Source organism: Vitis riparia, chromosome 5 (assembly GCF_004353265.1).
Source record: "Vitis riparia cultivar Riparia Gloire de Montpellier isolate 1030 chromosome 5, EGFV_Vit.rip_1.0, whole genome shotgun sequence".
NCBI lineage: Eukaryota > Viridiplantae > Streptophyta > Magnoliopsida > Vitales > Vitaceae > Vitis > Vitis riparia.
Genome location: NC_048435.1, coordinates 1,957,470 through 1,968,270, shown reverse-complemented (window position 1 = coordinate 1,968,270; position 10,801 = coordinate 1,957,470). Strand labels below are relative to the sequence as shown.

The 10,801-nt window shown below is 33.9% G+C and overlaps 1 protein-coding gene across 1 annotated transcript; it reads right to left on the bottom strand.

The window, feature by feature from the left end:
* Positions 1 to 881: 881 nt before the first annotated feature.
* On the bottom strand, positions 882 to 10,148 carry LOC117913844 (signal recognition particle 19 kDa protein). The gene is made up of 4 exons (XM_034828914.1): positions 10,046 to 10,148; positions 7,726 to 7,918; positions 7,496 to 7,595; positions 882 to 1,362 (listed from the first exon to the last, which is right to left on the bottom strand). Exons 2-4 carry the CDS (start codon positions 7,900 to 7,902, stop codon positions 1,232 to 1,234), a joined length of 408 nt encoding a protein of 135 aa, XP_034684805.1. The 5' UTR covers positions 7,903 to 7,918; positions 10,046 to 10,148; the 3' UTR covers positions 882 to 1,231.
* Positions 10,149 to 10,801: the final 653 nt, after the last annotated feature.

Below are 10,801 nucleotides of genomic sequence, written 5' to 3'. Positions count from 1 at the left end.
CATTTAAAAATCAGTAAAGAACTTCAATAATCTCCTACAATTCATTTTTCATGACTCCTTTCGCTCTATTGAAAAAATTGAATGAACTTATGAATATGGATATATAATACGTACATTGTGTGCTATCAGCTCCATTTTCTTTTATCAGCTGGTAATACGGCATTGGCCGTAACTTATCATAAAGAAATCATGGTAATGTGGCTGTACAAGCAGGCTTACAGAATCCGGGTCTAGAGAATACTTTTCACTTACTGACCATGCAGCTCCCTCGTCCTCAGTAGAGGCAAAATGCCCCATATCGTGAACACATCTCTGGCTTGAAACGCCTGCTTATACCATTCCATATAAACTTTCCATCATTAGTACTTATCTGATATGCCCAAGATTCTCATTCTTCCCACCATTTCCTTCACCATTCCATGAATGGATATGTCTGAATCATGTTTCCTGTTGGTGAAATTCAGTGCTGGAAAGGGGGCACCTGTAAACATGGATCCACTACCTTGTAGAAATACAGGCCCCCATTGAGAAGTGTAAAGAGGAGAGGTAGTGCGAGTGGGCAAAGGATGAAGAATGGGGGTATAACCAGAGCGCTATGGTTGAAGGTTTTTTGTTTGGGCAATTTGAATTGTAATACAGAAATCGATCCTTCCTCACACACACAGGATAAAGATAAGGTTTAAAAAATATAAGAAATGCTTCTTTTAATTGTTCAATCTCCTATTTTAATTCCTAATAAGCAAATCTGTAAAGAGTTTGGAAAAAGGGTTTTAAGAACAATTATCATTAGGGGTCACCAAATGAGATCCTACCTAAATATACTGCAGTGTAGAAGTAACATATCATTGAAAGAAGCTAGCACTAGAACATTTTTATGATAATGAAAACCAATTGAAGTTTCAGTGCTCATGAATCCTTGAATATGTGATTAAGATATTGGAGGTCACAAGACACTGCATGAAAACCAGTGAATGTATTGTGGATTATAAGTTACATTCATGTTTGTATATTTGAAACTCAATGCAAGCCAAATAATACTTCTAAAAAGCACTGAGGATGATCTATTTTAAACCAACACTATGGGATGAAAAAAGAAACTACTTTTTCAAGAGAATTTCAACTCATGAGAAGTTAAAAGAGAGCCTAGGTTTGACAAAAGGATTAATGACCAAAAGGAGAATGTAACCATGCTTCCACCGAAAATATAGAACAAGACCTTTAGATTCTGCATCTACCGCTTCTTTTTTCCACCCTTCCCAGATTTGGAAGATCCAGTGTTTGAGGTTGATGCAGGCTCCTGTTTCTTGACCCTCCCAGGATGTCTGGGTACCAACTCAGCAACATGACGCATCAGCTCTTTTCCTGGATTATAAGCAGGTCAAAAGCAAGAAGACTAACATGAGAGGAAAGCCATGATACAAACAGCCCAAGTACAGAGTTGTATGCATTTAAATCACAGTTAGATTACTTTAAATTGTTGATACGGGTTGTATATGGCACATATTCACATTTAAAAAAAAAAATTATTTTCTTTTCTTCTTATATATATATATTTTCTGATATAGGGTTACTCAAACCTATCAACTTTCTGCATCCTTCAAAAATTAATACATCAGGTAACATTATAAACATGTTATCTAGGTAAGGATTATTTGCAAATTTGTCCAAGGAGAATAAGGAAGAAAAACAATGGAATTTTAATGGAAGAAAGATTTTTGGAAGTGGTGCAATTGTTGATGCATGGAGTACTTGAAGATTATATCTGTCAATCAAAAACATAATTAATGTTTTCAAACATTTGCAAGCCTGTGTCCTCACGATAATTTGAAATAGAACAAAAAACACACTGACCTCCAATTGCACTGGTAAAGAAAATCATCACTGATCCCATCTAGATGCAGTTTCCTTATCTCTAGAACTGGTTTATGATGCTGGGACAATCAAGTATAACACTGGTGGCTCCTCACACCAGCCAGCCAATAACTGGAAAATTTCCCACAATGAATGCTTAGGAGGAGATTTCACAAATTTGAAACTCAATGATAGTGGAAAGTTTAGGGGGAGTTTATACAGATTTGGACTCATTGGTAGCGCTAAATAGGACATTGACTACACATGGACTTCATAATTGGAGTTTGTAAAGGATGGTCCTCCGATGTTAATTAGTTTCTTTAATTGGTTGGGCCCTCGTTGAGGGTGGGGATGTTTTTGCACCTCCTTTTGGGCCGCTTCGTTTTTGTTTGAGTTGTGTGGGGGTGTGGGTGTATTTATCTTGTATACCTTGGGTTGCTCTTTTGGTGCCCTTTTTTAATAATTAATATATAATCTTCTTTATTTATATATATAAAAAATGAACTTCATAATTGGAGCATAGAAAATAGCAAATGCCATTCCATTGCACCTCATCATAAGCATCTACCATCAGCATCACCTCATCATCCTCAAAAGCAACTCAAACGTATATAACAGAGCAAGCAATTAAGCTATCTTTCATGAATTCTTTTTTTGGATTGGGTCAGACTGATATAGATGACCATTCTTTAACCATGATAGGCTTTGTAGATTGCATTAGTTCTAACTAAGGAGAGGGATTTGTTTTTTATTTTTTTTAATAGGTAAATGAGCAAGGTATGTTAAAAACACTTGCCAAAAGGCACAACAAAGTATACATAGGGTATACAAATAAGGCCAATGGGCATGCAAGAGAAAAGAGAAGGGATTTGTTTTTTGATAGGGATTTGTTTTTTAGTGGGCTAAAAAAAAAAAAAAAAAAGGGTTTTGCTCCAAACAATATTTCTACAAGCCTCCAACATCAATTGGGCTTGAAAACTGAGAATCAACACCAAACGAAAAAAAAAGCCCCAAAAATGGCTTCCAAACTAGAAAACGGGAAACCCAAAATAACCTAAATATGCAACTCAAATGTCATCCATGCATGCTCTGATACCAATTGATGAAATTTTAACGACATAGGATCACATGTAGACATTAAAACATGCATTAAAGATTAATGTCTACATTAATGCATATTTTAATGTTTACATGTGATCCTATGTTGTTTAAAATTTCATCAATTGGTATCAGAGCATGCATGGATGACATTTGAGCTGCATATTTAGGTTATTTTGGGTTTCCTGTTTTTTGGTTTGGAAGCCATTTTTGGGGCTTTTTTTTTTTTTCGTTTGGTGTTGATTCTTTAGTTTTCAAGCTCGATTGATGTTGGAGACTTGTAGAAAATATTGTTTGGAGCAAAACCTTTTTTTTTTTTTTTTTGTGGTTTTTGGAGCTCATTTGATGGGATTTCGAAAATTAGGGCTTATTTTGGTTCTTCATTTTATGCGTTTTTTGTGTAATTTTTTTGGGTTTAGATTGAAGGATTGATGTTTGAGGATGAAAACCTAAGTGTTTTCATCGGAAAATGCACAAAATTTTGGCCGAACTTTTTTCTCCAGAAGAACCGGGTCGTGTCTAGCCCGATGGAGAAGATGAACAGTGCATGATGACGTCATAAAAAAAACTTTTTTTTTTTTTTGTTGTGTTGGTATTATTATGCATTTGTTAAATTTGGTTTTATTGGGACAATTATTATTATTATTGTTCTTTATGGTATAATTTTTTATCTTATACCAATAATGTTGTCCTAGACCCTTTTTGTTAAATATTTAAACTTATTATGACAATAAAAAACACTTGTGTGATTGCCTATCGCAATTCCAAGTGTGTCAAGTTGTGCAAATTAAATATTTGAGTTTATCTTGGAAAAGTGTCAAGCAAACACTTACAACATCCTCAACTATGGAGGCATAGTATGTGACATGTTATGAGGCTTGTTGTCATGCTATATGGATGCGGAATTTTATTTCAGCTTTAGGAGTTGTTGACTCCATTTCTAGACCGCTGAAATTATTTTGTGATAATTCCGCAGTTGTTGCTTTCTCTAAGAACATTAGGAGTACTTCTCGCTCCAAACATATTGATGTAAAGTTCTATTTTGTTAAGGAGAAAGTGGCAGAGTCTCTTATTGATATTGAACACATGTCCACAAAAGGTATGTTGGCGGATCCACTAACAAAAGGCTTACCCATAGTTGTGTTTCATGAACATGTATTTCAAATGAGGTTGTTGGGAGCCTAGGTTGCATTAAGTTAGTGGGAGCCATTTTTGGTATTGTAATATTATGCTATTGTTGGAAGGATTGCTATTATTGTATATTTCCCTATGAATCAAGCAATGAAACATGTATGATTATTTGTTTTGATGAGATTCTATGGGACAATGATTATGTATATGTTGTGATGTAGTCCAAGTGGGAGAATTGTTGGAATTTTTTATGCGTGGACTTACATAATCAATGTGATAATACTATAAATCAATGTTATTTTATTTTTACATTGTGGTCTATAATGAGGCTGGACACATATTGTTACTTGATTTTTTATGGGCTTACCCTAATTCACTTGACTGACCCATTAAGTCAAGTGGTCCAAATAATGTGTGATATATATGAATTTATATATATAAGTGCAAAGGAAGACTTCTTCTTCTGTGGGCTGAAAAAAGGGCACGCACTACACACTCGTCTTGAGAGCACACACGGACTGAATCTTGGGTGTAGAAAGGGAAGAGCTCATTAAACCCGAATTTTCATACCATCACGGACTGAGCATATTCTTGGATACCAGTGGAGCACGAAAATAGCTTTCCATGGCATTAATCAAGGTAAGCATTTTATTTATTGCCATTTAATGCATGCTTTAATGTCTACATGTGATCCAATGTCGTTTGATGAAATTTTAAGACACAGGATCACATGTAGACATTAAAGCATGCATTAAATGACAATAAATGAAATGCTTACCTTGATTAATGCTATGGAAAGCCATTTTCGTGCTCCACTGGTGTCCAAGAATATGCTCAGTTCGTGATGGTATGAAAATTCGGGTTCAATGAGCTCTAGCCTTTCTACACCCAAGATTCAGTCTGTGTGTGCTCTCAAGACAAGTGTGCAGTGCGTGCCCTTTTATCAAGGCCCCAAGAATAATAAACTTTTTTTTGCACTTATATATATCACATATTATACACATTATTTGGACCACTTGACTTAATGGGTCAGTCAAGTGAATTGACTCCCAGGATTGCTCAAGTACCTTCCCAACATGCCCACAACAAAAGCAATATCAGGGCGTGTGCATACTTGAGCATACATAAGGCTGTCAACCAAAGATGAATAAGGAATGGTTCTCATTTCCTCTCTGTAATCATCATTTGAGGACACTGAGCCTTTGAAAACTTATCACCCTTCACAATTGGCGCTCTAGTAGAACTACAGTTGTGCATATTGAACCTCTTTAATATCTTCTCAATATAGGTTCTTTGAGACAATTTAAGCACCCCATTAGCCCTATCACGAAGAATCTTTATGCCCAAAACATAAGAAGCCTCACCAAGATCCTTCATGTCAAAATGGGTTGACAACATGTGCTTTGTCTCAATCAACAAGTCAGAATCATTTGATGCGAGTAATATATCATCAACATATAAGACAAAAAATATGTAACTACTCTCATTAACCCTCAAATATATGCATCTGTCAATTGTATTTTTTTTTAAAACCATTTTGGGTGATAATCCTATCAAACAACTCCTATTGGAGTGCTCCCATCTCTCATAAAAGGATCTTTCATCAGCAGAGCTCACATCAGTGGGCTTACTTGGCTCATCAACTCTTAAAGCCAAGTCCAAATTGTGCAGAGTCATATGCATATTGAAAGACTCATACCATTCCTCAAAGTTATTTCCAGTAAGAGGCTTGATGGTAGATAATTGTAGAGTAATTCCAGGATTGTTAGTAGCTGGAAAATAACAAAATTAAACAATATCATGTTATTTGCTAGTTTCCAGAATTTCTCAATTTAGCAATAGCTTGGAATTTTGAAATTTCACAGCTGTAAGGACAACTAATTAAATATCACAACTAAGATGCACTAATTTTATTACCGGAAGAGCCATAGAAAATTAGTACGATTCATAATATATAATTAACTTCCTTCACCAATTTAAGCATTCTACCAAATATTATAATCATCGATAGGGCAATTACAATACCCGTATGGACCTTAGTAATCATAATAATAAAGCAACCACCAAAAGTGGGAGACAAAATATCTCAACAAAGACAATTTGACACATATAGGATCACGATAGGCAACCACATATATGTTCACTATTGTCATGATAAACTCAAATATTTAATTTGCACAACTTGACACACTTGGAATTGCGATAGGCAATCGCACAATTGTTCTTTATTGCCATAATAAATTTAAATATTTAACAAAAAAGGCCTAGGACAACATTATTGGTATAAGATAAAAATTATACCATAAAAAACAATAATAATTATAATTGTCTCAATAAAACCAAATTTAACAAATGCATAATAATTCCAAGAATACCAAGACAACAAAAAAAAATGTTTTTTTTTATATATGACGTCATGATGACGTCATCATGCACTGTTCATCTTTTCCACCGGGCTGAACACAACCTGGTTCTTATGGAGAATTTTTATTTTTATTTTTTTTCGGCCAAAATTTTGTGCATTTTTCGACGAAAACACTTAGGTTTCCATCCTCAAACATCAATCCTTCAATCTAAACCCAAAAATTACACAAAAAACACATAAAAGGAAGAACCAAAATAAGCCCTAATTTTCGAAATCCCATCAAATGAGCTCCAAAAACCATAAAAAAAAAAGGGTTTTGCTCCAAACAATATTTTCTACAAGTCTCCAACATCAATCGGGCTTGAAAACCGAGAATCAACACCAAACGAATAAAAAAAAGCTCCAAAAAATGGCTTCCAAACTAGAAATCGGGAAACCCAAAATAACCAAAATATTTTATTTTTAATTTTATTTTTATTTTTTATTTTTATAAGCAAGCAATTGTATTAAAGGAGGCTAAGAAGCCGCAAAGCATACAGGTAGTATACGAGGCTACAAACCCCTCAAACAAAAAAACAAAGCAACCCAAAATAACCAAAATATGCAGCTCAAATGTCATCCATGTATGAGTTCTGATACCAATTGATGAAATTTCAAACGACATAGGATCACATGTAGACATTAAAGCATTTTGGTGACAAATGTATACATTATGTTAAGACTTTGTTGCACCTTTTACTTTGGTGCTTTCTATATATAATCCTTTTGCCTATCAAGAAAAAAATACCAAATACATCAACAAAGCCCATCTATTTTTAGTTACTCTAGGAAAGATATTGATAAATCTATGAATGATGAAATTATGATGGTAGGGACACAAATACAAGGTACTGCATTTTCTGGGAAGTAATTGCATGCTAAGAAGACTTGAGATAAACTTGGACATCACTTAACCTAAAAACACAATCACAGTTTTATAATCATGCAACAAAGAAAAAGGTTAAAAAATTTAAAAATAAAATAAGATAAAATAACAAAGAGCATCCTTACGGGAAGAAATGGCAGGATTATATAAAGTTCCATCTTCCTTTTTCAGCAACACTCTCACTCTCCCTCGTTGCATGAAATCACGTGGATATGCCTTATCAATCTTCAATGGACAAACAATAGCAATTACTATATAAATAAATAAATTCACAACTCCTATTATAAAATTTAAGCATACCAGCATAAAAGCAGATAATTTAATAAAATATTTTGCCAATTTAGTAATGACAAACCTCAATTGCAAATGGGAGTTTGAGATGGCTGCAGCAGTCACCAATCTCGGCGCAAGTTGGATTTTCACATGCTTTACTGGTGCTTAGCCGCCGCCCCTCAGCTATGGTCTTTTTTGAATTAATATAAACAGGATAGAAGACTATCCACTTCTTTATATTTGGGACTTCTCCATCCATGTCTCCAATCAGTATCCTATGTATAGAGAACACATGTAATTCAGTCAGAGCAAGGCAAGTCCATCAAATTTGATCATGATAATGCTTGTAGGTCCATCAGTTAAGCTTAGAAGTATACCAGAACATTCAGGCATGTGGATCATGATTATGATAGAACACTCAATTAAGACTTCTATCTATCATACAATATAATGGAGTGGGTTTAAGAAGATTGACATCCTTTCTGAAGAAATCTTGGTACGATAGATGGTGAATCAATGTGATTGTTGCTATAGATATATCCAAATCCCAAGGAAGTAGGTTGAACCTAGAATAAGCAGGGTCTAAATTCAACATGGTTTATATGGAAAAATGTGTACATAAGGGGAGGAATCTGGAAAAACAAAAATACACCTCCAAATACTCTTGGATCTCAAGCACAAACATACGGTACCATGTACTAAGTCTAATCCCCATGCTTCATTTTTTGAAATTGCGATTACAATAACTATTGGAACTTGTGTACATTTTCTATTGGGTGCAGCAAGGGCACCAAAAATATCACTTTATTTGAACCACAAAAAGAGAGGGGAAAAAAAGACACGTTCAGCAATCACATAAGATTAAGTCCTTAAAAAGATTATACATGACCATCCTGATTAGTCTTCAAAACTTTTCTGATACACCTCAGAAGAGTGCTTTCTCCACTTATTCATTCCCAACTCTCCTGAATCGTTAATGACGCTTACCTACTCCATTCCCCAATAACAATCCACTCAATTGCCATAAATAAAAAAAACAAATGCATCATGGAAACCATACAGAAAGCCATCAAAAATAAAAAATAAACACTACATAAACAACTAATTTCCAAAATTACAGATCAATAAACAACACATAAAGTGTGCTTCTCTCTCTATCTCTCTTTGATCAGAAACAAAATATTCATCGATACGGATTTACAAGTACAGATGAATTACGAGGAATCCTTTTCAAAATTAACAAATCTGATCAAAAGAAGAGACAGATAGGCTCTATCCATTACACTAATGAGACCTATACATCAATATATGGTACCTCATGAGACTATACAAGAAAAAGCCACTCAACATGCCATAGGGGTCAATACATCTCCCACAAAAAGAAACCAAAGCATCACTCTTAGGTTACAAATTTTGATCTTTGCTTATCTGCGCATAAGCTCATAATATGCTTAAAAGATTCAAATTCCTCACTGAACATTAAAACAAACAGGCCACATTAGAGTTACAAGTAGACACGAGAAACTGTCTCACATATTCAATATTCCAAGCTTGAGATTTAATGTGAATTTCATTAAAAAATCTTTTCCTTTCTTAGACTCAAATTTGGCAAATCTCATTTTGTAATGAACATTGATAATAAAACACATTAATCATATGAAGCATGGATTTCAAATCAGGAGTAAGAATGTGAAGAATAATGGAGGATAGGATTATCCAAAGCTTGCAGTTGTTAGATACCTAAGAAACTAAAAATCTTCACTCAATTTAGTCAAGCACATCCATTTTCCAGAAATTGACTTTCATTTAAACTTAAATGACATTAACCATAAGGTTCAAAATTTTCTATTACTTTCTCTTCCTAAATTTTTCTCAAAAACCAAACATTGGGTAAAACAACAGAAAACTGCCCATCCATAGGGTAAGTTCAGAAACCTCTAACAATTCCAACTTGATAAAAAGAAGCATAGGAACAGAAAGAGAAAGAAAATTGGGGCTTGAATCTGTCATAATATGGAATAAGTTGAAGAAGATAACCCTTTCACAGAATTTCCTCAACTTTCTCAGCAAACAACACAAAAACATGAATTTTGAAGAAAAAAAACACCATTTTCTCATTTTTCCCTCCATGTTCCCAGCAGCCAAATGGAAATCGCCACTTCCTCAGCAACCAAAACAACACAAGAAACATGAAAAATAAAAGAAACAAAATCATTTTCTCATCCTCCCTCCTTTTTCTCAGCAACCAAACACCCAAGAAGAAAATATAACAAGACAGTAGCCCAATCAAAACTCCACATTCTCGGCACCCAAATCAGAGATTGAAACCAAAATAACTCAAGAAAGCCTTCACCCACTTTGAACCGAATTCCAAAACCCTAACACCCAGTGAGATTACTGACCTGAGGCGATAATAGAGATCGGCGCCGGCGAGATATGGAGAGAGATCGCGATTCGCAGTGGAATGTAAAAGGGCCTTTTTATTTATTTATTTATTTTTATTTTTATAAAAAATAAAAAATAAAAAAATTGAGAGAGAAAGAAAGTGTTTGGGCGCTGTGTTAAGGCTTATCCCAACCAAGAGCGATTCATTCCCATCCGGGTTGCTTTGATCTATCCAAACGCCCTTGTGCATGTAGAAAGAGTTTTGGGCCTTTTGATACACTTAAATAATTATTTTTATATTTATATAAAAAATTATTAAGGAAAATCATTTTTTGCTATTTGATTGTATTATAATGTATATATATATATATATATATATATATATATATATATATATATATCATTAAAATTTTAAGTATTTTAAAATTATTTTATATTTATATATAAATGAATGAATTTGAAGCAAGAAATATAATTGAATGCCGCGTTTGGAATGTCATCCAGATTGGTTTTAGATTTTTGTCATTTTTTGTCTTTTTATCTCCAATTTCCAAATTAGTGATTTATTAGAGAGATTTGAAACCTCTTTCCAAAAAAATTGTTTTTAAGGCTACAATAATTTTTCGACTTAGAAACTTCATGGAAAATTTTTCATTGCCCATGAGTTTAGTGTCTTCGCCAATGATAAATTAGGAAAACTATTTTTCATATTTAAGTTTCAAATGAAATTGTGTTAGGAAAGGTTTTGAATACTTAATTTTCATATTTGTTAA

Excerpts from the sequence above, each read along its gene's own strand:
- LOC117913844 (XM_034828914.1), bottom strand. The coding sequence starts at position 7,902 with ATGGATGGAGAAGTCCCAAATATAAAGAAGTGGATAGTCTTCTATCCT. Across the intron at positions 7,596-7,725 it reads AACTCCCATTTGCAATTGAG|ATTGATAAGGCATATCCACG; the intron begins GTTTGTCATTAC and ends TGTCCATTGAAG. Across the intron at positions 1,363-7,495 it reads TAATCCTGCCATTTCTTCCC|GAAAAGAGCTGATGCGTCAT; the intron begins GTAAGGATGCTC and ends CTTATAATCCAG.